Source organism: Homarus americanus, unplaced genomic scaffold, assembly GCF_018991925.1.
Source record: "Homarus americanus isolate GMGI-L3 unplaced genomic scaffold, GMGI_Hamer_2.0 scaffold367, whole genome shotgun sequence".
Taxonomy (NCBI): domain Eukaryota; kingdom Metazoa; phylum Arthropoda; class Malacostraca; order Decapoda; family Nephropidae; genus Homarus; species Homarus americanus.
Window position 1 is genome coordinate 18,377,940 of NW_024743709.1, and position 24,475 is coordinate 18,402,414.

At 46.8% G+C, this 24,475-nt stretch overlaps 1 protein-coding gene across 8 annotated transcripts in view; it reads right to left on the bottom strand.

Moving 5' to 3' along the window:
* The window catches only part of LOC121877237 (calponin homology domain-containing protein DDB_G0272472-like), a 98,885-nt gene that overhangs the window by 62,779 nt on the left and 11,631 nt on the right, over positions 1–24,475 (bottom strand). For 3 of the 8 annotated variants that reach the window (XM_042382875.1, XM_042382871.1, XM_042382872.1), the window contains exon 2: positions 4,414–4,473. The exons of 2 other annotated variants lie outside the window; for them this stretch is intronic. In XM_042382875.1, coding sequence (XP_042238809.1) covers positions 4,414–4,473 — 60 coding nt within the window. Of the gene's footprint in view, positions 1–4,413; positions 4,474–5,421; positions 5,652–13,630; positions 13,812–24,475 lie in introns of those variants that run through there. 3 more of the 8 variants (XM_042382877.1, XM_042382876.1, XM_042382879.1) reach the window with 3 other exon arrangements.

Here is a 24,475-nt window from a genome sequence, read left to right on the forward strand (position 1 = left end):
GTGCAACACAATCACACACATATGGTAAAATATCCACACAACAAATGTTAGTGGACTTTATGATGACATTCTGAATCTCCTGCCCCCAGAAATACAGATACTGTATGAGAAACAACTACACTGTGTACATGGACCCAGGCAGTCTGATAGCATTTTGTTGATGGAAAAGAGAGGTAAACAGAGGCTTGTACTGTAGAAAGGTACTCTCATCCTTCTTAAAAATATATGATGATGCACTGAGTTACTTCCTTGATGAGGCTGATATAACACAAATTCATGCAATGCCTTGTGACAGAATAAACAAACAAACAAACAAACTAGTATTGCAGGACTCTAAAATTCTTACTGTATTAAGAAACCATGTGAATGGATGAATTTATGAATAAAAGATTAGACAAACAAACACAGCAGTTACTAAAGGCGTTTCTTGTAAGGCGATTTAGATTTACGTATTGGCTAACGCGTTAGCTATTCCGTATGCACAGACGCTGCTTTAGGGTTGTGCGCAGGGAAAATTAGAGGGAAGAGCAAACGCCTCGACCAGGCATTTGCGTTTGCAGCGGGCAGAGGTGCCCAAATAGCTAATAACCAATCAGAGAGTTTCTCCAACGTATACACTGTGCAAATACACGAATCTTGGCCGCTTATGGAGAATATTTTGATTAATATTGAAGAGTTGGGGGCATGTAAGGCAATAAAAAACTGTGATATAATAATAAAAATAATTCTATATACGGTAGCATATTGTATAATACCTAAGGCAAAGCATATGGCGTGAAAGAAATAAAAAGAATTGAGCCAAGTTGAAACCACTTTTGGCTCCGCCCATTTTTACGTGGGTGCTGTCTGATTTCATTAGTCACTGGTGAATTTTGTGTAAATTATTGCTAATTACTCAAATATGATTAAAGCTTTAACATCATTACTCATAAGATGCTTTAAATATGGGTGAACAAGTTGATTAAAGTTCTGTAAATGCAAGAATTAAAAATGAAAACGACCCTCAAATTCGTCATATTGCGTGTTTATGTATGCGAACAGCTGTAAACAATGTAGCTGCGAGACGAGAGCGTATGCTGTGGTGTGGTTGAAAGCTCCCACCCCGGAGTCCAGACCATCCTCTTTACAACGGGCCCGATTTTTAGTGTTATTCTTATTTATTGTTGACTGAATTGCTTTTTTTTCTTCCTTTTTTGATTTTCTTTCCATAATTTTCTATATATTTTCTTCACTATTTCTTTCCGAATTGTGTCCAAATAACAGTTCTCCTAATTTTATTGTTTTCTGAAGACTGTGTTGTACAACAGTTATTCCCAAGATGCAGGACAATGTTGTATTTTTTAATGATAGTCCGGGAAAACTAACGCTTTAGCTATTCCGTGCTTCTTAAACGCCTTAAATATAATCACTTGCGGCATGGCCCAAAAAATTTTAATGTTAAACAAGAACAGATGAGGAAGGTCAAACATATGAACCAAATCACAACAACCATCACAGTCATAAACATACTGAAAAACGTGATGAAGCAACACGTACATTATCATCAGAAATCTCATAAAGAATCATGGCTTGGTTCTGTCCAGACAAGGTTAAAGTGACTCAATCTGACAATAACTGGGAGGGACAAGTGAAGGGTCTATGAATCACTAGACATGAGGCTACAGCTGTGAGGTAGGAAGGATAACACTAACATTTAGTATGTAATGGTAATAAATTTTGAAACACATGAGAGCAACACCATACAGTAATTAATATTATTACGTAAATGTATTATAAAGTCAATTTTAACAGTCTTTCACAGTGTATGCAAATGAGACTCAAAACCTGAATTTAAGGAATGATGACCAATAATCAGAATTCAGTAAAAATTGAGTACATTTGATCTGTAAGACCTATGGTTAAAAACTTCATAATTGTTACCAAATATCTTCTACAATAACTTCAAGGTGAATATAAACAAGTTTGCTAAAAAGAGGCACTGTAAGATAAAATGCCTTGAACAAAAATAGTCACCTTCCAGTAGTAAAAAGAGAACCAGAGCAAAATAATCATAACAACAGTACAAAAGTGTGAGAGATGGATCGGCTGTGACCAAGGGATCTCAACAACTGCTGGCCAGGGTATTGTTAGCTCATGAGCCTCACATACCACCTCCTCCCCTTGGCCTTAAGAATATACAGCATAATCTAGTAAATTGAACATATCTCACAGTTCCTTATGACACCGCTCTTTGTACATTGCATACTGTACTGACTCATAATAACATACACACACACACACAGACTAATAAAGCCCCCCAGCACATGCACACACACTGACTAATAAAGCTCCCCCCACACACTGACTAATAAAGTTCCCCCACACACTGACTAATAAAGCTCCCCCCACACACTGACTAATAAAGCCCCACACACACTGACTAATAAAGCTCCCCCCACACACTGACTAATAAAGCCCCACACACACTGACTAATAAAGCCCCACACACTGACTAATAAAGCCCCACAGCCCCACACACACTGACTAATAAAGCCCCCACACATTGACTAATAAAGCCCCACACACTGACTAATAAAGTTCCCCCACACACTGACTAATAAAGTTCCCCCACACACTGACTAATAAAGTTCCCCACACACTGACTAATAAGCCCCACACACACTGACTAATAAAGCCCCCCACACACTGACTGCCCCACACACACTGACTAATAAAGCCCCACACACACTGACTAATAAAGCCCCCACACACTGACTAATAAAGCTCCCCCACACACTGACTAATAAAGCCCCACACACACTGACTAATAAAGCCCCCACATACTGACTAATAAAGCCCCCCACACACTGACTAATAAAGCCCCACACACACTGACTAATAAATCCCCACACACACTGACTAATAAATCCCCACACACACTGACTAATAAAGCCCCCACAATGACTAATAAAGCCCCCCACAATGACTAATAAAGCCCCACACACAATGATGTACCAAGACAATTACAGATATGCCCAGGAGTTGAGGGATTATTATTATTATTATTTTAGTACATTATTATTATTTTTATTAGTTTAGTACCTTATTATCATTATTATTATAATTAATATTTTAGATTTAGTATAATTATCATAATGATTATGCTAGTATTGGTAACATTATAATCACCATTAGTATTACAAGGAACTTGGGAGATAAATCAACCGGTGTCGTAAGTAGAGGGAAGTTTTGGTCAAATACTATTGAACAAAACTTCCCTCTATTTTTCAATATAACGAGCACAGTACTTCAAATATGTTTTATTCATATAATTATGACCTGCCGATGACAAGTTTCCCCTGCAGTGGAGAGAGAGAGAGAGAGCCATATAAAGTACTGTACTTATAACAATAGGTGTGAGAGGGGCGGGCTATAGAAGGTGATGGAGACAGAGGGAAGGTAAACAGGCCTTGGGGTGTGGTGGACGATGTGGGTGTGATGGAGGGAGTGGGCGTTGGGAAGGACACTTTGTAAGCAATAATGTTGGCAGGTGAACAAACATGGTGTGAGTCAGTGGCTGGAGGTCTCTCCCTCACCCACATATACTACTGCAGGGGCATTACCGCACATTCACACTGCCTACTTAATACAGTACTGTCACATCACAACACTGCTTACGCAGGACAACAACACACACACACTACCTGCTCAACAATCATTAAGGTCTAGATAAAAGCTGTAGCCCACAAGGTCAGTATACCAGACATGATGAAGTTGAATTTTGAGATGACTCGAATATTACACTCCAGCTTATTTTACATTAAGATTAACCACCTTAACGATAACCTAATCCCCAAGTAGCGTTAGGGTGTTCAATCATCAGGTGAAGTAAGACGGGGTGTTTGATCTTCAAGTGATCCGAATTAAGTAGTGCACCTGTATTTAGACAAGCAGGGTATTAGAATTTAAGCCGGGAGGTTGTACAGTATACACAACAGGTGTTGTGGTTCCACATGATGGTAACTAATGGACACAGGGTAGGGTAACGCTTTAACAGTGGTACTTACAGTTGAGGCAAGACTTATCTTACAATAAGTTCATCCACTAAAGCCGCTACTTAACACTAGTCTGCATGAGGTAGGGTCAACAATACAAAACACACTAGCACGCCACTTCTCATCTGCTTCCTCCCAAGAACCAGTGATGATGAGGTCTAACCTCCAGTAATGCAGTCTTAATAGGTAACATTCCCACCTTCACTCACACGTCTCCACATGAGAAGGACAAGATGCCGTCGACAAGTACATTATTATCCATTCAACACGTGGCGGAGTAACTAGAGCACACCCAGGAATAACTCAACACGCAACAGGCACCAAACAAGGACCACAAAAGGTTACATCTTATTAATCATCCGCTGTCTTTCTCCCTTACCAGCAATGGGTCGAACGAGGCTCTGCGTTCTCTGTCTCCGTCGGCCTCGATGGCGGAAAGCTGGGGACAAACAAACCAACACACAACTATCAACTTTTACTGTTACAAGGTCACAGGACACTAGAGGAGAGTGAGGGAAGGTGAGGAAAGGTGAGCGTGGGAGTCTCACACTGACCTGCTGTGTCGTACAGACAGCCCACACTATCAAAAAGGTGTGTCCCCGCCATCATACAGTCTTGTACAGTATATAGTGGTTCTGGGCACCACCAGGGATAACACCACCTACACTACACATGTTCACTTCGGAAAGAGATACAAATAATACTAGTCACCTTTAGCTTTGGACAACATGGTAGGATGAAACTATACTGTAGACAGTGATGACAAATGAGAGCATCTAAACTTCAATTAAAAAAAAAAACCAACAACAACGCTTGACCAACTAAGAAAACGTGAAGTACTGTACAGCGTGCACCAACCCGTAAAGGCTCACTGACATATCGGTTATTATTTCTGTAGGACACAGCACTCAGAAGGCGGTGTACTTTTTAATGACGAAAACTAAAGGGAGTCCATACGAATTCTACTCACTTATGAGGAAATGGTCTCTCATCCATGCCTTTCATAATCTATATATTAAAAATTATAGGATTATAAACAGGGAGTAATGGTGAAATAGGTGGTGTGGACACGGGAGGCTGGGAGGAGTAACTTAAGTGTCAAGTAAAGGTGACCACAGTGTTGTGTACACCTGGCCTGCCAGCCTTCACTCCCAAGAGTAAACACGGAGGAATGTGAAATACACATAACAGGTCCAGTTATCAGTACAATGTAAAAGACAAGTGAATGAATAATTCTCTGAGACGAAGCAGAGATAAAAGAAAGAATACAACAACAAAATATAAGTAAGGGATTAATTAACGTTTTGTCCACTCATCAAAAGACCTGTATATGGACACTAATGATTCTCGAGTACAGTGACTAATACAGGAGGATAGAGCCACGTACAATCGGAAGCACTGTGGCGGCGATGGAGAACATGGCGGCGGTGGGCGGTGGAGAACAGAAGTGGGCGGTTCGTCGCCTGTACGCCCACCCCGGCTACTACTCCTCATGCTGGACGTACACGTCCACTGTCCCTGTGAGTAGGGCGGCCAGCCAAGCTAAGTCAAGTAGTTTTGTGACTGTTTCGACAGAAGGTTGGTTAGCGTCCGTGGCGTGAGTTTCGGGGGCGCCACACGCTGAGGGGGTGTCCACTGCCACCCCACACTACCATTCTCACAGTATCTTTAAGAGGTAAATATCATGGCGAGTGTTGCTACACCCAGGTCCTCCACCACAACACCCTTTCCATGGCTACACAGAGACGAGCAGTGTACTGTAGACACAGCCACTCCACTAGGTCTTGCCTACACCAAGCCGCACCCTGTAACAGATGGGCGGCCACACTGTGAGGCACACCTGGGGGGTTTGGGCAGCAGTTGGCCGTCAGTGTTGTGCTTGCTATGTGGGCAGTGGCGACACTCTCGAACCTGCATCACCCACTGAGCCCACACCGCAGTGCCAAGCTCGTGCCCTTGTACTTGGATCCTCGCCCGCTACGCTATGGGCACAAGTATGCTGCTACCACAACCATTACATCACAATACTCGGCTACAATCATTTAAACCTTCACCTGCGCCACTTTGGATGAGGTTGGTGAGTCCCGTACACCCTCAGCTTCCCGACCAACCAGGAGCTGGGCCGTCCTCTCATATATTTAATTAAAGTTGTGACCACCAGAGACTCGTCACGGTCTGTCTACAACAACGCGGAGTATTTCTATGTTACCAACGAACGAATGTGGATGGATGGGCGGGCGGGCGGGCGGGCGGGCGGTCGAGGGCGCTGTGGTGTGAGTGGGAGGTCTTGGGCGCTGTGGTGTGGGTGGGAGATCATGGGTGCTGTGGTGTGGGTGGAAGATCATGATGGCGGGTGGGTGGTGGAGCTGGGGTGGGAGGGGTCGTGAGTGCTGGTGGGGTGGGAGGTGGGTGCTGTGTGGGTGTGGCTGTGGGTGCTGTGGTGTGGGTGGGTGGTCATGGGTGGTGTCATGGTGGTGTGGTGTCTGTGTGCTGTGGTGGGTGGGAGGTCAGGGTGTTGTGGTGGGAGGTCGGGTGCTGTGGTGTGGGTAGGTGGTGATAGGTGCGGTGCTGTGGTGGTGAGGTCATGGGTGCTGTGGGTGGGGTGGTCGTGGTGATGTGGGCAGATGGCTTGGATGGCGTGAAGAGAAGCTCCACAGCACCGATGACCGTTATCCCCCACACCTGCCCTGCCACCACCACACCCCCACCACCACCACACCCCCACCACCACACCACCACACTCACACCACCACACCCCCCTCACACCACCACCCCCCACCATCCCTCACAAACACCACACCCACACCACCACAACCCCTCACCATCCCTCACACCACCACACCCCTCACCATCCCCCACACCACCACACCCCCTCACCATTCCTCACACCACCACACCCCCTGCACCATCCCCACACCACCACACTCCCACCTCACACCACCACACCTCACAATCCTCACACCACCACACCCCTCACCATCCCTCACACCACCACACCCCTCACCATCCCTCACACCACCACACCCCCACCATCCCTCACACCACCACACTCCCTCACCATCCCTCACACCACCACACCCCCCCACCATCCCTCACACCTCACCATCCCTCACACCACCACACCTCTCACCATCCCCACACCACCACACACCCTCACACCACCACACTCCCTCACCATCCCTCACACCACCACACCCCCCCACACCACCACACCTCACATCACCATCCCTCACCCCACCTCCCTCACACCCCCTCACACCACCCACACCCCCTCACCATCCCTCACACCACCACATTCCCCACACCACCACACCCCCCTCACCATCCCTCACACCACCACACCCCACCATCCCCACACCACCACACCCCCCACACCACCACACCTCACCCACCATCCCTCACACCACCACCACCTCCACACCACCCCCACCCTCACACCACCACACCCTCACATCCCCTCACACCCCCACACCACCACACCCCCACCATCCCTCACACCACCACACCCCACCACCCTCACACCACCACACACCATCCCTCACACCACCACACTCACCATCCCTCACACCACCACACTCCCTCCATCACACCCTCACACCACACTCCTCACCATCCCTCACACCACCACACTCCCTCCTCACCATCCCTCACACCACCACCCCACCTCACCATCCTCACACCACCACACTCTCACCACCCTCACATTAAAACACACTCTCTCAAGTTTCCTTCCACCAGATGTTAATTCTGCTGTAAACAAAGACCCCAACATGACTTGTCTTGATCCTTGAAGCTGAGAGAATAGACGATGATGTCATGAGGGTTTGTGACTTCCTTGATTGTACTGGACTTCTCCCCCATGACTGTACTCTTCCTCCCCATGACTATACTCCCCTGATTGTACTGATTTCCTCCTCATGACTGTACTGACTTCCTCCCCCATGACAGTAATGACTTCCCCCCCATGACAGTAATGACTTCTCCCCATGACTGTGCCCTCCCCCACATGACTGTACTGCCCCCTCCCCCACATGACTGTACTGGCCCCCTCCTCCCACATGACTGTACTGTCCCTCCCCATGACTATACCCCTCTGATTGTAATTGATTTCCTCCCTCATGACTGTACCTGACTTCCCTCCCCATGACAGTAATGACTTCCTCCCCATGAATGTACTGGCCCCCTCCCACATGACTGTACTGTCCCCTCCCCCATGAATGTACTGACTTCCCCCATGACTGTACTGATTTCCTCCCCCATGACTGTACTGTCCCCCCCATGACTGTACTGACTTCCTCCCCATGACTGTATTAACTTCCCTCCCCATGACTGTACTGTCCTCCCCCATGACTGTACTGATTTCCTGCCCCACGACTGTACTGTCCCTCCCCATGACTGTACTGTCCCTCCCCAATGACTGTACTGCCCTCCCCATGACTGTACTGACTTCCTCCCATGACTGTACTAACTTCCTCCCATGACTGTACTGTCCCTCCCCCATGACTGTACTGATTTCCTGCCCCACGACTGTACTGTCCCTCCCCATGACAGTAATGACTTCCCTCCCCACGACTGTACTGTCCCCCATGATTGTACCTGAATTCTCCCCCATGACTGTACAATTTCCCTCCCCATGACTGACATGACTGTACTGTCCCCCCATGACTGTGACTGTCTACCTGTTATCTGCTGAGACTCACAGGCCGCCCTGTCTTAGCCAACATCAAAGTCGACACATCTGAGTTGAATCCATCACAGCTTATCTGCATGGCAAACCAACAGCCCACCCATACCTGCTGTTACCTGCCCACACCTGCCCCATGTTATATTACCTGCCTGTGCCACCCATACCCTGCTGCTGTTACCTGCCCTGTACCACCCACACCTGCTATATTACCCTGCCTCGTGCCACCCACACCTGCTGTTACCTGCCCCTGTACCACCCACACCCTTATATTACCTGCCTCGTGCCACCCACACCTGTTGTTACCTGCCCTGCACCACCCACACCCGCTATATTACCTGCCTGTGCCACCCACACCTGTTGTTACCTGCCCTGCACCACCCACACCCGCATATTACCTGCCTGTGCCACCCACACCTGTTGTTACCTGCCTGTGCCACCCATACCTGTTGTTACCTGCCCCTGTACCACCCACACCTGCTATTACCTGCCCGTGCCATCCATACTGCTGTGCCCTGTACCACCCACACCTGCTATATTACCTGCCCTGTGCCTCCCACACCTGCTATATTACCTGCCTCGTGCCTCCCACACCTGCTATATTACCTGCCCTGTGCCTCCCACACCTATACCCACCTGCATTACCTGCCCGTGCCGCCCACACCTGCCATATTACGTGCTGCCCACACTGCCGACCACACCTGTTGCCGCACACCTGCCTGCCTGCCGCCCACACCTGCCATAACCTCGTGCTGCCCACACCTGTTGTTACCTGCCCGTGACCACACCTGTTACCTGCCCCTGTGCCGCCCACACCTGCCATATTACCTGCCCTGTGCCGCCCACACCTGCCATATTACCTGCCCGTGCTGCCCACACCTGTTGTTACCTGCCCTGTGCCGACCACACCTGCTGTTACCTGCCTCTGTGCCGCCCACACCTGCCTGCCCCCCCCCACCCGCCATACCTGCCCTGTGCTGCCCACACCTGTTGTTACCTGCCCGTGCCATCCACACCTGCTGTTACCTGCCTCTGTACCACCCACACCCGCTATATTACCTGCCCTGTGCCACCCATACCTGTTGTTACCTGCCCTGTGTCGCCCACACACCTGCAATCACACCTGCCTGTGCCTCCCACACCTGCTATATTACCTGCCTCGTGCCTCCCACACCTATATTACCTGCCTCGTGCCGCCCACACCTGCTATATTACCTGCCTCGTGCCGCCCACACCACCACATTACCCACCACACTCCGCTCACACCACCACCTTACCCACCTCACCCCGCCCACACCACCACACTCCGCTCACACCACCACCTTACCCACCACACTTCGCTAACACCACCACCTTACCCACCTCACCCCGCCCTCTACACGCCACTGAGACATGTACAAGATGGGCAGATTATAACACAGTGTTCCAGGGTACACTTTATATATGCCTCTGTATTTAAATGCTACTCTTGTAAATACGAACATATTTCAGTAAGTATGAACGAATGTAACGTACGTATGTTTGTACCCCTATGTTTATAAGTAAGAAATTAAAAACAAAAGTATCCCAGCATTCAAGTTGATAAGGGTTTATTATTAGGTATATATGTACAGTATTCAAACTACGAATCACCTGAAGAATATCCACCCGAGCTTAATTCACCAAAAGATTAAACCACCTCAACGCTAACCAAACTTTATCCACCCCAAATAGGCTTAGGGTGATTATTTTTCAGGTGAAATAAGTTGCGGTGGAGATTCTTCAGGTGAACCAAACTTACACATGAAACGACGAATGAAATAAAAAGATTCATTTAAGGTGTTCAAATCCTCTAGATATTGAACAAGACTATGAATTTCAATACATCTACACCCCAAGTTTGGTTAAAATCCATTGATATATGTTGGATTTCTCTTGTTTACAGAGTTGGGATGGTGTACACAGATTCATGGAGAGACAGACAGAAACACAATCAGCTGTGACTATCTCTATTTAACCCATCAACAGGAGCACCATGTAATGAGACAAAACTCACCAGAAGAGGATATTACATATAGGTAGAATATTTATAGTAGGAGGATGTAAAGACAGGAAGTTTGGTAGCGTGACTCGAGGGTGTGGGGGGTGACTACGTACACAGGCTCAGTACAAGTGTAGTATATAAAACACAAATGCGCGTTACAGATTTATTTTACTAGTTGCATAGGGGGAATTAATGGGGGGGATTCGTACACAGGGTATGATAGACTATGATATGTCCGTTTAACTTCACAAGTCGAATGGGCACTTCCCTTAGTCGATCGTTGGGAGGTCCGGGATTACTGCACTTCTACCGCCTACACAGCCAGCACTTACTGTTATACGTTGAATTGACAGCACTGTCGATGGACCCGACTGAGACCTCGTTGCCTTTAACTGGACAGGGGACGTGGTTGCTGGCCCTCCTTGGTTATCAGACTCTCCTGGTGAGAGGAGCTCCAGCCCCTATATATTGGAGGAGCCGGAGGGTGACCTCTCCTACTTAAGTGGGTGTGTCTTGACCGGGTTGTTGGGTTGGGTAACAGGGGTGCTGGCTGATTAGCGGGTCCTTGATCTCCCTTGGGTCAGGTCTGGACAGGTGTTTGCCCAGGTGAGGTCATGTCGCAGGACAGTAGTGCTTTGTAATTATTACCGCCCGGGTGGGTCTTGGCCAGGTGTGGTTTCCTTAACACGGTTATATCGTAGGGTTACGCAAGTACTTAGGCCGGGGTCAGGTCTTGACCTGCGGTGTGTCAACCTGTGGTGTTAGGGTACCACGCGGTCTGTACTGTACTTGCTGTTATATGTGATGTAATTCTGGGCTGTAAGCTTTGGTCTGATATTCAATCATTACAAGCAGCGGGGAACAACAACAACGACAACATATCCGGGGCACAATTATAAGGTTTGTTGGAATTTCTGGCCATCGCTGCCATGTTACGTCAGATGGTGAGAATTCCAATGTGTATTTTAGAGGGGGATCGTAAAGACCCTGTGCACCATCAAGAATTAACACTGGTTATTCAATCATATTGTTCATCATTGAGGGTGCACAGTGACCTCTCGATCACCCTATACTGTATATTCGGTGAACACTAAATTTAACTCATTATATGTAACTATATATACATGAGTCCATGACACACACACGACACAATGCTTAGATATTTCTGAAACTACGAGTATTTTCCCGGTAAACACACCTTAGATGCACAGTAAGAGGTCTGCTATTTCCTGAAGAGCTAAATCGAATTTCACCTATGTCGGCATCAGGGTTATCTATCTATTTGTCAACGTGTATCTAGTGTGGTGAGGAAGACAAGCCCAAAATTTGGCAAAATGTCAAGATTGTAAGAAATTCTGGCGGACACATTTTATTTGTATGTTTATATCTGAATGATGTTTGGTGTCAAAGTTTCTGGAATTTTCTCAAAACAGAAATATTCAACTTTCGCTCACTGGCAGTTTATGGTTTATAGTGTTTTAGAGAAGAGGATGATTATGTGCCTCACTGGCGGTCACCCTACCTTATCTTCGATCTGCCGTCCAAGGACACAACTTTAGCTCTGATGTGCGTTTGAATAAATTTTCTATCTTTCTGCCACACCCTTGAGCTTTAAACAAATGACAAGGGCCACTGAACTGTTTACTGACAAAGTAAATATCATTAATTCCTAGAAGAGATCAATTCATTGCAGGAAGTTTATGAGTGACGTATTACTATTTTATTTTACCATAAACAGTGTATCCTGTGATTAATACTGAGTAGAACATAATGCCAAGATATCCACAGAGAAGCTCACAAGATAATGTTAAATGTACGATGTTTCTTTCTGTTACACTCTCCTATGTTCGGATTAAAGCATCGCTGCGTCACCGTGACGGCGCAGCGCATGCGCAACAGCGACAACGCGAAACCAAATACTCTACTTGAGGCACATTAGATTAAGGCGTTCTACGTGTAGTTTTATTGTTTAACGATTTAGAGTCGTTAACATAATCTATGGATAAAAAATTACCATCAGAATGATACACTATATTATATTGTAATATCTGTCAATGAAACAAAATTCTATTAATGTCCAAACTTAAAAGAAAAACATTAAATTCGTATTAGCTTGATCACATTTCTTATTTCGGTAAATCAAATATAATTAGTTTATGAAAGATTGCACTAGATATATTTTTCTAAATCTAAAAAAAATATTTTTATTTTTATGCCCTTAACTGGTGCACTTGCAGTAAATGACGCTGGGCAATAGCGAAACCTAAGCGAGCGCTGAAATTTTATCTACAACACAATACCTAGGTTGCTGAATGTCTGCGGCCACTCTGTTTAAGCTCGAAGCAGTAAGCATCTATAGATTACTGTTTTACGCTAACACAGCCCAACATAACACAAGGCACATCATAACACAGCCCAACATACCATAGCAGCACAGCATATAATAAAACAAAGACAGCACAGACAAATTAAGTCAGCACAAAACACGAACACGGCACAACACGAACACAGTATAACACGAACACGGCACAACACGAACACAGTATAACACGAACACAGTATAACACGAACACAGTATAACACGAAGACGGCACAACACGAAGACGGCACAACACGAACACGGCACAACAACACAGAACATGACATGAACACAGAGCACAACATGAACGCACTTCAATAAACCTTGAAAGCAGACCCTTAAGCCTCTTGGGTGATATCCTCTGCGGAAATGCGACCTGTGTGCGTCTGAACCACAAGAGCAGCAGCCACAACCAGTTAGTCCTCCCTTCCCTCCCTCAGTGCGGAAGAAACAAGTGAAGAAGTGTTTACGAGCGTGGTAAATACGAGTTGTGTGTGATCCCCCGCCGATGGTAAATTACTTTTACTTACTCCGTTTAGGCTCATAAGCGTCGAACGTTGCGCTGGGTTTACACTCGAGTGATAGACTGTACACAGCTGCTTCTTCAACCGGTCCACCGAGTGATAGTGTGAGATATACCTGCTTCTTCAACCGGTCCACTGAATAAATGTTACCTACTTCCTCAACCGGTCCACTGAATACTCGTATGTTATCAACTTCTTCAACCGGTCCACTGAGTGATATATACCCACTTTCTCAACCGGTCCACTGAGTGACATATACTCACTTCTTCAACCGGTCCACTGAGTGATATATACCCACTTCTTCAACCGGTCCACTGAGTGACATATACCCACTTCTTCAACCGGTTCACTGTATACCCGCTTCTTTAGTCGTCTGTAAGTCCACGATGTTTCCCCTCGACCGCAGCTTGAGAACACAGTAAGGGAGCGGTGAATAGTGTCACCCTGTTGGTGTATTGGCGATATAATTATACAAGACGTGAGTGAGCATGAGGTACAGTGTGGACGCCTCGTTACAGCAGCTCATCGACACTACAGACTGGAGGCCACCACCTACTACCCCTCCACAGCTAAGAGGATAACTACCCTTGTGGTGGGCAGCACGCACAGATGCAGCTGGTAGCCCGGTCTAATCCCGCCCACCACCTTAACCTAGGAACCGCCCACCACTTCTCCCTCCTTACCTCCCTCCACTCAAGGGCTCGCCCCGCCCATCACCCTATATGCCCCTCCCCCCATCCGTAAGACGTCTTCTTCCCCTCCCATTTAAGGAACCAGCTACAACCATTCCCATCTCAACATATGCAGATTAAAAACCATCACACTCCATTTGACCCCATAATAGCCCAGCCCACGTTATGATCTACCCACACTACCCTCCCCTCCCTCCCCGGGTTATCATGACGGGAAATGAAGTAGAGAGATCCATCACTTTAAAACTCCGGAGCTACATCACTGAATACAGGTCTGGCGGGGGGAGGGGACGGAGTACTTAAGAGAAATTTGTGAAAACCTCAAGTGTCAAAAATAAGTTTGAGACATTACAGAGTTATTAAACTATTTGGTCATGTGTACAGTTAGCTGATGCTGTTATATAAAAGTAATTGACGGTTATGTATACACACGGCAAGCTCCGGGCGACGGCGGGAGCAGACGACGATATCTGCAGTCGCCAGGGCATTTTGACGACCCTTGCCACCCGCCGCCCTTCACCTGCCACCCACCACCCATATCGCCCCCTCCAAGGAGCCGCCCACCGTTCCACCCAACCCCAAGACCCTTCCATCAATTCGCCCACACCACTCCAAGATCCACCAACTCACTCATCCACCCCACCCTATGAGCTGCCCGTCTACCAAACCTCCCGCCCACTGCAGGAAGCACCTTGTATACCATCAATCGCTAATACAGACAGTTACTCAATTGGGTCAGAGGGCGGGTATAACAATGATAATTAAGAGCACTACAACCGTTACCACCACACACACACACACACACACACACACACACACACACCCACACACCCACCAGAGTTAACCACGGAATAACGACTAACATCAAGGCACATACTTTCAGGGCCATAAACTTTTTTCATGTCTCCAGTGCCATGATGTGAGTTATATAGAGGAGTGCCAGTGCCATGATGTGAGTTATAGAGGAGTGAGAGCGCCATGGTGTGGGTTATAGAGTGCCAGTGCCATGATGTGTTATAAAGAGGAGTGAGAGCGCCATGGTGTGGGTTATAAAGATGAGTGACAGTGCCATGGTGTGAGTTATAAAGAGTGAGAATGCCATGGTGTGGGTTATAAAGATGAGTGACAGTGCCATGGTGTGAGTTATAGAGGAGTGCCAATGTCATAGTGTGGGTTATGAAGAGGAGTGCCATAGTGTGAGTTATAAATAAGAGTGCAATGCTATGAATTGTAGAGGAGTGCCAGTGCCACTGTGTTATAGATGAGTGCCAGTGCCAATAAATAATCAAAATTTACACACATTCCCCAACGTGAGCAACACTTCCTGGGTAACACGCACACACACACGCTCTCGCTCGCTCTCTCTCTTTCTTTCTCTCTCAACTAATATTAGAATTTGGTCTCGGTACCATTCCCGCATAAATCTACTGGAGGAGAGAGAGAGAGAACACTCCACCCCACAATTACTGTGAGTCAGGTCGTTGTCGAGGACGTTATACATTAATTACCCCGCCACAAGACACAGGGGGGGTACACAGGGTCTTAGTCTACACTCCACCTACCCTGTACACCCTACTATGCCCACTACATTCTATCTATACCCTCTGCATCCCACCTACACCCAATTATTCCCATTATATTCTAATCTACATTCCACCTACACTCAACTATACCTACTACATCCCATCTACACCCTCTACATCCAATCTACCCTCACTACATCCCAACTACACCCATTACATCCCACCTACACCCACTACATTCCATCTACACCCACTACAACCAATCTACACCCACTACATCACACCTACACCCAACTATAGTACGCTTGAATATTGCCCTAAGTTCTACGTCCCTACTACACCCACTAAAACGCATCTAAACCTACCTACACCCCAATACACCCACTTACACTCTAGTACACCCCATCTACACCCCCATTTCCTCCTTCCATTCATCTCCAAATGTTTGGGGTCAGTTTTTCGAATCCATTTCTGCCACGTTCCTCTGGTCTTCAGCTTCCTCCACTCTTATGCTGATGGTTGGCATGTGTCCCCCGTCAACCACGACCCTCCACCAACACCATTTCCTCTCTCCTTCTCAAATGTCTCTTCTGATCTAGATTGTCTCCCTAGATAATGACACATTTACTCGATTTAAATAATAACTATATCTGAAAAAAATACAGATAAATAAAATAACTGGAATGGCAACACCTCTAGTATTCTCAGGAACAAAACAAATGCATACACTTTCCCGCCAAAATTCAAATCCATTTACTGACTCCCCGATAAGTTATCCCGTGGACGCCAAAACACGGATGGACAGAGCTACAGACCGACAGCGTTATAATACATCACCCCTGCACAAGGTCGGGGGGTAAAATGACTGGCAAACATTCAACATGGGGAAGGAGACGAGCTATCTGGTGGATATATGATATTAAGTAGTAATGAGGAGCTTTAGCGGGCCGGGGACGCTGGAGCTCAAAGACTTCTGACTTTACGTGACACCCCCCCCCCTCTCCCCCACTGCCTAATACTCACTAAACCCATATCACAAAGGTTTCACTCTGGCGTCACACTGGGAGTACACCTGTCACCCTAAATCACCACCTGTAGAAGGAAGGGTCGTGGTGAATGGTCGGTTCCGGGATGGTGTTGACTGAGAAATACTTAGCAACGTCAGCTGAGGTTACGTGGCGTGAGAGGCGGACGAGTGTGGGGCATATAACGGGAGGGGGGGGGGAGGGGTGATCCAGTCATATTGGTGGACAGTCTTATTGGGGATACAGTCATAATTATTAGCTTTAAGTCCAGTCATATTGGGTTTCAGTCAGGTTGGAAGCGAATTTAACCAAGTCACTGGGGATTAGCGCCTTGAGTACTGGACCCAGATATCAACGACAGGTTTGATTGGAATCCATATATTAGCCAGTCGCCTTACTGGTAGAGAGAGAGACTAATTCAACACTGATCATTTAGACTATGATGGCACGAGAGAGAGAGAGAGAGAGAGAGAGAGAGAGAGAGAGAGAGAGACTGTATAACATCACGAGAGAGTCAGGTTACTTTGGCAGTGCCCCAGGTTTCATCCACGCCAGGCTACTGTTTCCTAGAACATGGTCGACTACCACACCAGCACCCACAGTCTCTGCCACCACCACCCTCACCATACTCCTCCAGGATGTAACCCCCCACCATCATCAAACTCATCACAAACTTCAACACTCAATAAATCAGATTTTCCATTTCCCTCCCTAGCCACACTCCCTGCCGTCCACCTCACAGATCAAGGGGAAGGTAGTGGGTGTTGAGGTGGGTGGTGCAGGTGGTGGGGGCTGTCGTGGTCATGTATACAAGAGGTGGTGGTGAGTGTGGTGGCGCGGGATGTTTTGGTAATTACCAGAAGTACCGATCTGCCCTGCTAACCTCCGGCACCTTGCAGTACCATCCAGGGAAAGGTTATATTTACCAGTTTAAAAATTGAATCAACAATGATTTTCTTTTTATGGTACAACATCACGGTGAAAAATTACTATTTAAAAACAGTCGAGATCAGGAATGGTGGACAACTGCAGCACAACAACAACAAGACTTACATTTTCAGTGCGCTGTTGGTGTGGTCTTGCCAAGGGGAAGAACGATGGCTTCTGGCAGTTTGTTTTACGGTTGTTAGGTGTTTGGGGGTCACGTACAATGGGCTCACCCAGCCAACCAACAACAGCAGATACCACATCAACAGCCAACAGTCTATTCATTGTGGCTTCATCACGTGCCCAAAATGGGTACCCAGTACCCCCCTCCAGTGCTACACAAACCCCTACCCCTAATGTCAATAAATTTTATTACTTATGCATTATCTTTATAACTAAAAAAATGATCTCAATAAAGATAATTTGTCTAATATTACTACAGACAGAACCATACTGATAAATGGCACAACACCGACAGCACGAGGTATGGCGAAAACAGGCGAGAAACGTCACCCGCATACAACAAGAGTCAACCTACTGCACGACGGCGACAACAAGTCCGCCGAGACGGCGTCCTGCCCCTCCACACACACCATGGCCTTGGATACTAATAAAACCATCAACTGAGAAATCAAAGAATGAGCACCGCCTTCCCCCCCTCCCTCGCCTCATTACGGGGAGACTCCTCACTCTCACCATCCCTCCGCCTTCTACACGTGACTCACTTAATGTCACTTTCACACAGTAACACTTGTATCTATGGACGTTCATCTCACACACATCAGACTATTATTCTAATTCAGACAAATCAAATTAAAGTTTGACTAAAATACGTCGCTCGCGGCTTAACAGTAGAGTGTAGGGAACTTTGAGAGACAACACTCCCACCGAAGTCAAATGTCTGGAGCACCCTGGAGGTCGTTCACAAGATAACAACAAAGCAGTCAGTCGTTCAAGGTGGACTGTACCTACCCCCGCCCGGCGGCGTCTTCAACACGGTCATAATGCATAAGGTTACTGAAAAAGAATGTCCAGATTACATATAAAACCATTTATAAACTGGACATTCTTTCTCAATGACCTAATGTATAGTGTTTGTAGAGCTTCGTACCACGAGCCTGTGGTCGCGGGTTCGATTCCCGGCCTTGTTTTATTCGCAAGCTTCTTAGTATCTAGAGTAAAGGTCAGAACAATTACTCCTTGCCTTACAATTAAGTTATCTACTTATATTCTTCATTGTGTTGTGTCTACAGGGTCGTCATCTTCTTAATGGTGACCACCAAAACTTTAATCCTACCACCACCACAATACAGTACTATTGCTATTTTACCTCAATGCTGTTACTCTTATTGTGACCCAACCACTGCTATAATGAGACTCCCAACTGCTGGGATGAGTCTGTACAGCTCTTCTGCCTATAGACTGAGCTGTAATTAATATCTCATTTGGGTGTGCAACAGGCTCCAACAGGAGTGTTAAGTGTACTGGCGACGTTATTATGCCTCAGCTTAGGTATGGCTGACGGGCTCAAGCAACTTCCCTGATGACCCACACCCGTACCCGCTCACCTCCGTCCTCATTTAACCCCATAAAACGTAAACCAAAACCAAACAATTTCATTCAAGTGGAAGCCCGAGAGTCATGGTGATTTACGGTGTTCTGTAACACTTGTTGTATTCAAGAACAGCAATTGTAATATAATTTATGGGTGTCGTGTCCTGAGCTGCCCAAGGAGAGCTGCTACAGTGTCCTAAGAGCCCCTGACACACTAACCAGGTGTGTCAGGGCCTCTTGGGACTGGCCAGTACGAGAGTAACTTTGTTTGAGGTGATTTATAAGTATTATCGAGACTTGTGGAGTCCGTCAAGAACGTAGTGTGCGTAAGGTAAATGAGTACATGAGGGTGTGTGTGTGTGTGTGGGGGATGCAGGGGATACGGTGCTTTATGGTGTGGGTGACAGCGGGCCACGACTCCCCCACCAGCACACCCGCTCTCTCCTTCACTAGGAAGACAACACCTCCATGCTGTGTGACACTGAGGGGAAAGCCCCAACCCCTCACCGAAATAATCCACTCACCCAAAACAGGCGACTTCTTCCCTGTGTGACGCATCTCAACTATTTCTGTGCGACAAGTTATATAAAGTGTGGGGCGGGCGGGCAGCATCAACAAGCAACACATCCCACACGTTGTCTTTACTTCCTCTCTAAACTCAATTATCTGCTACGCCAATATTAATCCCCTACCCTTCCGTCCCCTCCCACGTAAACTCAAGGTCTCATTGTGCCTATACTTCTTTGTATTCACTAATGAAAGTGTAAACAGAACCACACACATGTACACCACCCACTGTTTTACAAAAACCACTTAACCACTTACAATCTGCCCACATGTACGTCAACACCTGCTATCATTGTACATGAGAGGGGACTAGGCCACGATTTTAGAAGCATGAGGAGGAAGAAGCAGGAGTGAGTTATGTGTGCCTGGTGGGGGGGGGTGAGCTCATCGAGGAATGGCACACCTGAGATGCAAACACAGCTGGAAAGTGAAGAAAGAGGTCTCCTCCCTCCTGCTAGTGAGAAATGACCGTCGCCCAGGAAAAACTGAAGTGTGAGGTATAAATGTTAAACTGTGCACTGTACTGCCCTCCACCTCAGCCCTGTCCTCAGCTTCCTCAAAAGGCATTACGATTTAACATTTAAGCAAAATCTTATGAAACAGCAGTCAGAAGTATGTACAGTGTACACTTGGCAACCTTCTGTTCATAACAAACAATATCTTATCATAAGAAAGCATGCAAACACCAGTGCAGAGTCTACCATCAAGTTGAAAGTTTCTTTGTATCTTGAAAACATTTTGAACAATCTGCTGTAAAAGGGTAACTAAACGGTCACTCAGTACCATGAGAATTGAGATTATTTTAATACAGTTTAAGGCAAGACATAATACAAGGTAGAAACTCCCTGGTGAAGTTATGCAACACCCAGGCTGAGTCACACCTTGTATATGTTGCTTGATGTAAATGTGTTCATGACCTGTTGAATGGAGCTCAAGAGATCTTACACCACCAGGCCATTCAGTCACAGATGACGGTGTCAAGTCTCTGAGAGTCGCAAGCAACTGAATGACGTCTGTGTCCTTTTATCTGCACCGTCTGCATCACTACACATGACCTTCACTGAGCTGGACTGTCAAGATAACCAATCACCCTGACCTCTCCGTCGTGTGAAGACCCCGGAGACCTTCAGCACGTTTATGTTCCTGGTAAACCTAAATTGGTCCAAGATCAGTCGACAGTGTACAGGACATCGTCACTTTTACCCTACTATAATACGACCTATAGGCTCAACCCTCGAGTCAGAAACTCAATTTTGAAAAGGTTAAACCAAGTAAGATGAGAAACTATTAAACACTATAAAGAGAGGAGTCTGCCGGCCAGAACCGCACCATCAGGGGTGTCTGCCACTAACCCACCACCGTCTGCTATTATTTACGCTCAGCTCACAGTGTGTACAGTACAGTACATTTAAGTCCACTGATAATAATGGTCAGTGAAATTTGGGGTGAAACTCCGACATGACCCATATTAGTAAACTTAATTATGTACGTCGATCTATAGTGAACATCTGTGCAGGACACATATAACAAACTTTACTTCCCATACTAACGTAGTTTATTAGAGAACCATGTGATGGCCCGTCTGTCTTCTTCTCTGTTAGGGTAGATGACGCTATATACTTGTGTGTGTATTCATCTCTTGGTAAAAGTATTTATATGTGTACTACAGTCAATATGGCGGCTAAACTGTTGATGTTTCCATGTGTGGACGTTAATGACTATCTGTGGTAAGATGACTTTACATGTTAGTATGGGGAAGGGAAGAAAATTTAGAAAGGCGGGACAAGGGGCCTTCTAAATCTTTTCAGTCCATTAAATGATATAAATACCCTAAAAATAACCAAATGTCGTTTCACTTGAATTAATGGAGTGTGAATGACGACGATGACGCTGAATAGAATCAAGAATGATTCTAAATGGACGTCCCCCTCAGCCCCCGCCACCATATACTCTGACACAAGAAGACCCTTGAATACTATTATAAAATTGGTGTTGGTGCCAAGTGTTGAACTCTGACTCTCCGGTACAACACACGCTGCCAGTCCTCTCTCTCTCTCACCTCACTCGGTGTAAACATCAACTTATAAACAAAAGATTTCCTATAGGTGAAGGTAAACAACCCAGACACGGTTCATCAGCACCACACAGAGATGATAGCAGCCAGGGATTAATCTGTATTGAACTGTTGTTCTCCTCCAGCTCCAGGTGGACTCAAACACACCTTCTCCTACACAGACTTTTAATGAAATATATCAAGGTCATTCAAAAGTTATTACTGGCGCGGATGTTTTGGTTATTATTGTTGAGGAAATATTATGCTGAGGACCCATGACCCCGGGATGTGACTGCTGGATGCTACACAGTGCTACAGCCTCCGTTAATTAATCAATGCGCGTTAGGTAACAATAAAATTGTTAAGTGATGACTACAAATTGGAACAAAGAGCTTAGCAATATATAATACTATCTGGAGGCCGACAACACAAATAGCACCAGAGCGTTTAAGGCTACCGACGGCACCACGACACACCTTATTTTGTGTTCCTGTCACCACTGCTTCACTAGCTCACCAGGACCTTAACTTTGTTGGTCATAAAGAGGCGTGACAAGCTGCTGCTGCTGGCAAACACGGGAAGATCCACGCGTTTATTACACAACACTGCACGCAGATAGGCAAGTTGCCCACCAGGAATAATGTTGACGAAACCGCCACACTAATTCACCCACTGTGCTAACACTACACGTGTGTGTGTGTAGAACACAGGAGCAGCAAGAGTACCAACACTAGTTCAACTCATAATTATACCACCGTGCACCGTTTATCCTCACTGCCAAACGGTAAGTGTGCAGCTCACCTCCATGTACTGCCCGAGCTGCCCAGTCAATCACCGCCCCACCGCCCAGCCACCCATCACCCGTACCTGGATGTTGGCCAGGGCACACCGGGGACCTGGGGCGGCCAGCGGGACGGCGTCACCGCCCTGGTGCGCTAACAACCCTTCACTTCCGTATACAAACCTTGGGCCACGCCCCACTCTCCCGTCTACACCCACCCCCGTCTCACACACCTACCCACACCCCACACACTCACCCCGCCCCATACACCCATCTCCGCCTCACACCCCACCCCCGCCTCACACACCCCACCCCCGCCTCACACACCACCCACCCCGCCTCACACACCCACCCACACCCCACACACACCCACCCCGCCCATACACCCACCCCGCCTCACACACTCACCCACACCTCACACTCACCCCGCCCCATACACCCGAACCCACCCCAGCCCCATACACCCACACACCCATCTACCCTCGCCCCACACATCCGCTCTGTCTGCCGGAAGTACGGTAGCCCATTCAGCCTACACGCGGCACTCATCACTCACCCTCCCTCACAGTCATCACTGGATCATCGTCACACAGAGATGGAAAACTACGGAGTAATTTATCTTTTAAGACGGTAACCGAATTTTCAGTATACTTTGTGAACAAGGTGATTCCCGTGATTACGATTACTGTATACGTTGTTTTGGAGTGATGTAGATCTATACGGATTTACATGAAAAAACATTTATGCACAGAAACAAACCAGTAGTGAATCACACACACACACTACAACATCAGGGAAGTAGCAGACTTAAATCAGGCTTTACTTACTGGTGTACGAGTAAACTAACGCTATGGTATAATACTACAACAACTTCACACGCAAGAGGTGAGTGAATGAAACACACACACACACACACACACACACACACACACACACACACACACACACACACACATATAAACGCGCGCGCGCAAAAATCAACCACACGGCTTGAAAACCTAATCACGTAATCCCAGAATACACTTAAACAAGACATTGTTCTACGCTGTAAATTTTTGGCTGAATCCAGCAAACAAACTAGAAGGTGTAAATGTACAGTAGAGTACATGCTACCTTAAGCACACAGCGGAGACGTAAACATTAATAACAACTACAGTAAGGTTCAGATCAACACAAGACTCGAGGCAACTTTACACCAGGTAGCGGTGCTGGTGGGTGGGTGAGGAAGACACACCAATATTAAGTTTAGCGACGAGTGCTTGTGGTCCACCTCGTGTGGTGCCAAGATTCTGTGCTCCACACACACACACACACACACACACACACACACACACACACACACACACACACACACGTTTCCGCTACCGATATTGGAGGACCAATGACACTCTCTAACCGAAGACTCAAAACTCGACAGGAAATTAGAGGTGAAGGTATGGTGTTGGATGGTAGCAAGAGGGAGCCAGTAGAGGCATTATTCTGTGAGGGTTGAGAGGTGAGCCAGCCAGCAGGGTGTATTACCTGAATTTATACACCCTACAACCCCATCATAATAGTCTACACCCTCCCAACACTGCCTCAAACCGTCTTATCTCCACACCAAACAAGATATAGTACACCCACACCGCCCTAACCTGCCTCACTAGCCAAGAGCCCATCACGTTACACACCTCCCCTCCCCCTACATCTCACTAATCCAAACAAATTCCCGCCGTAAAATACTTGGCAC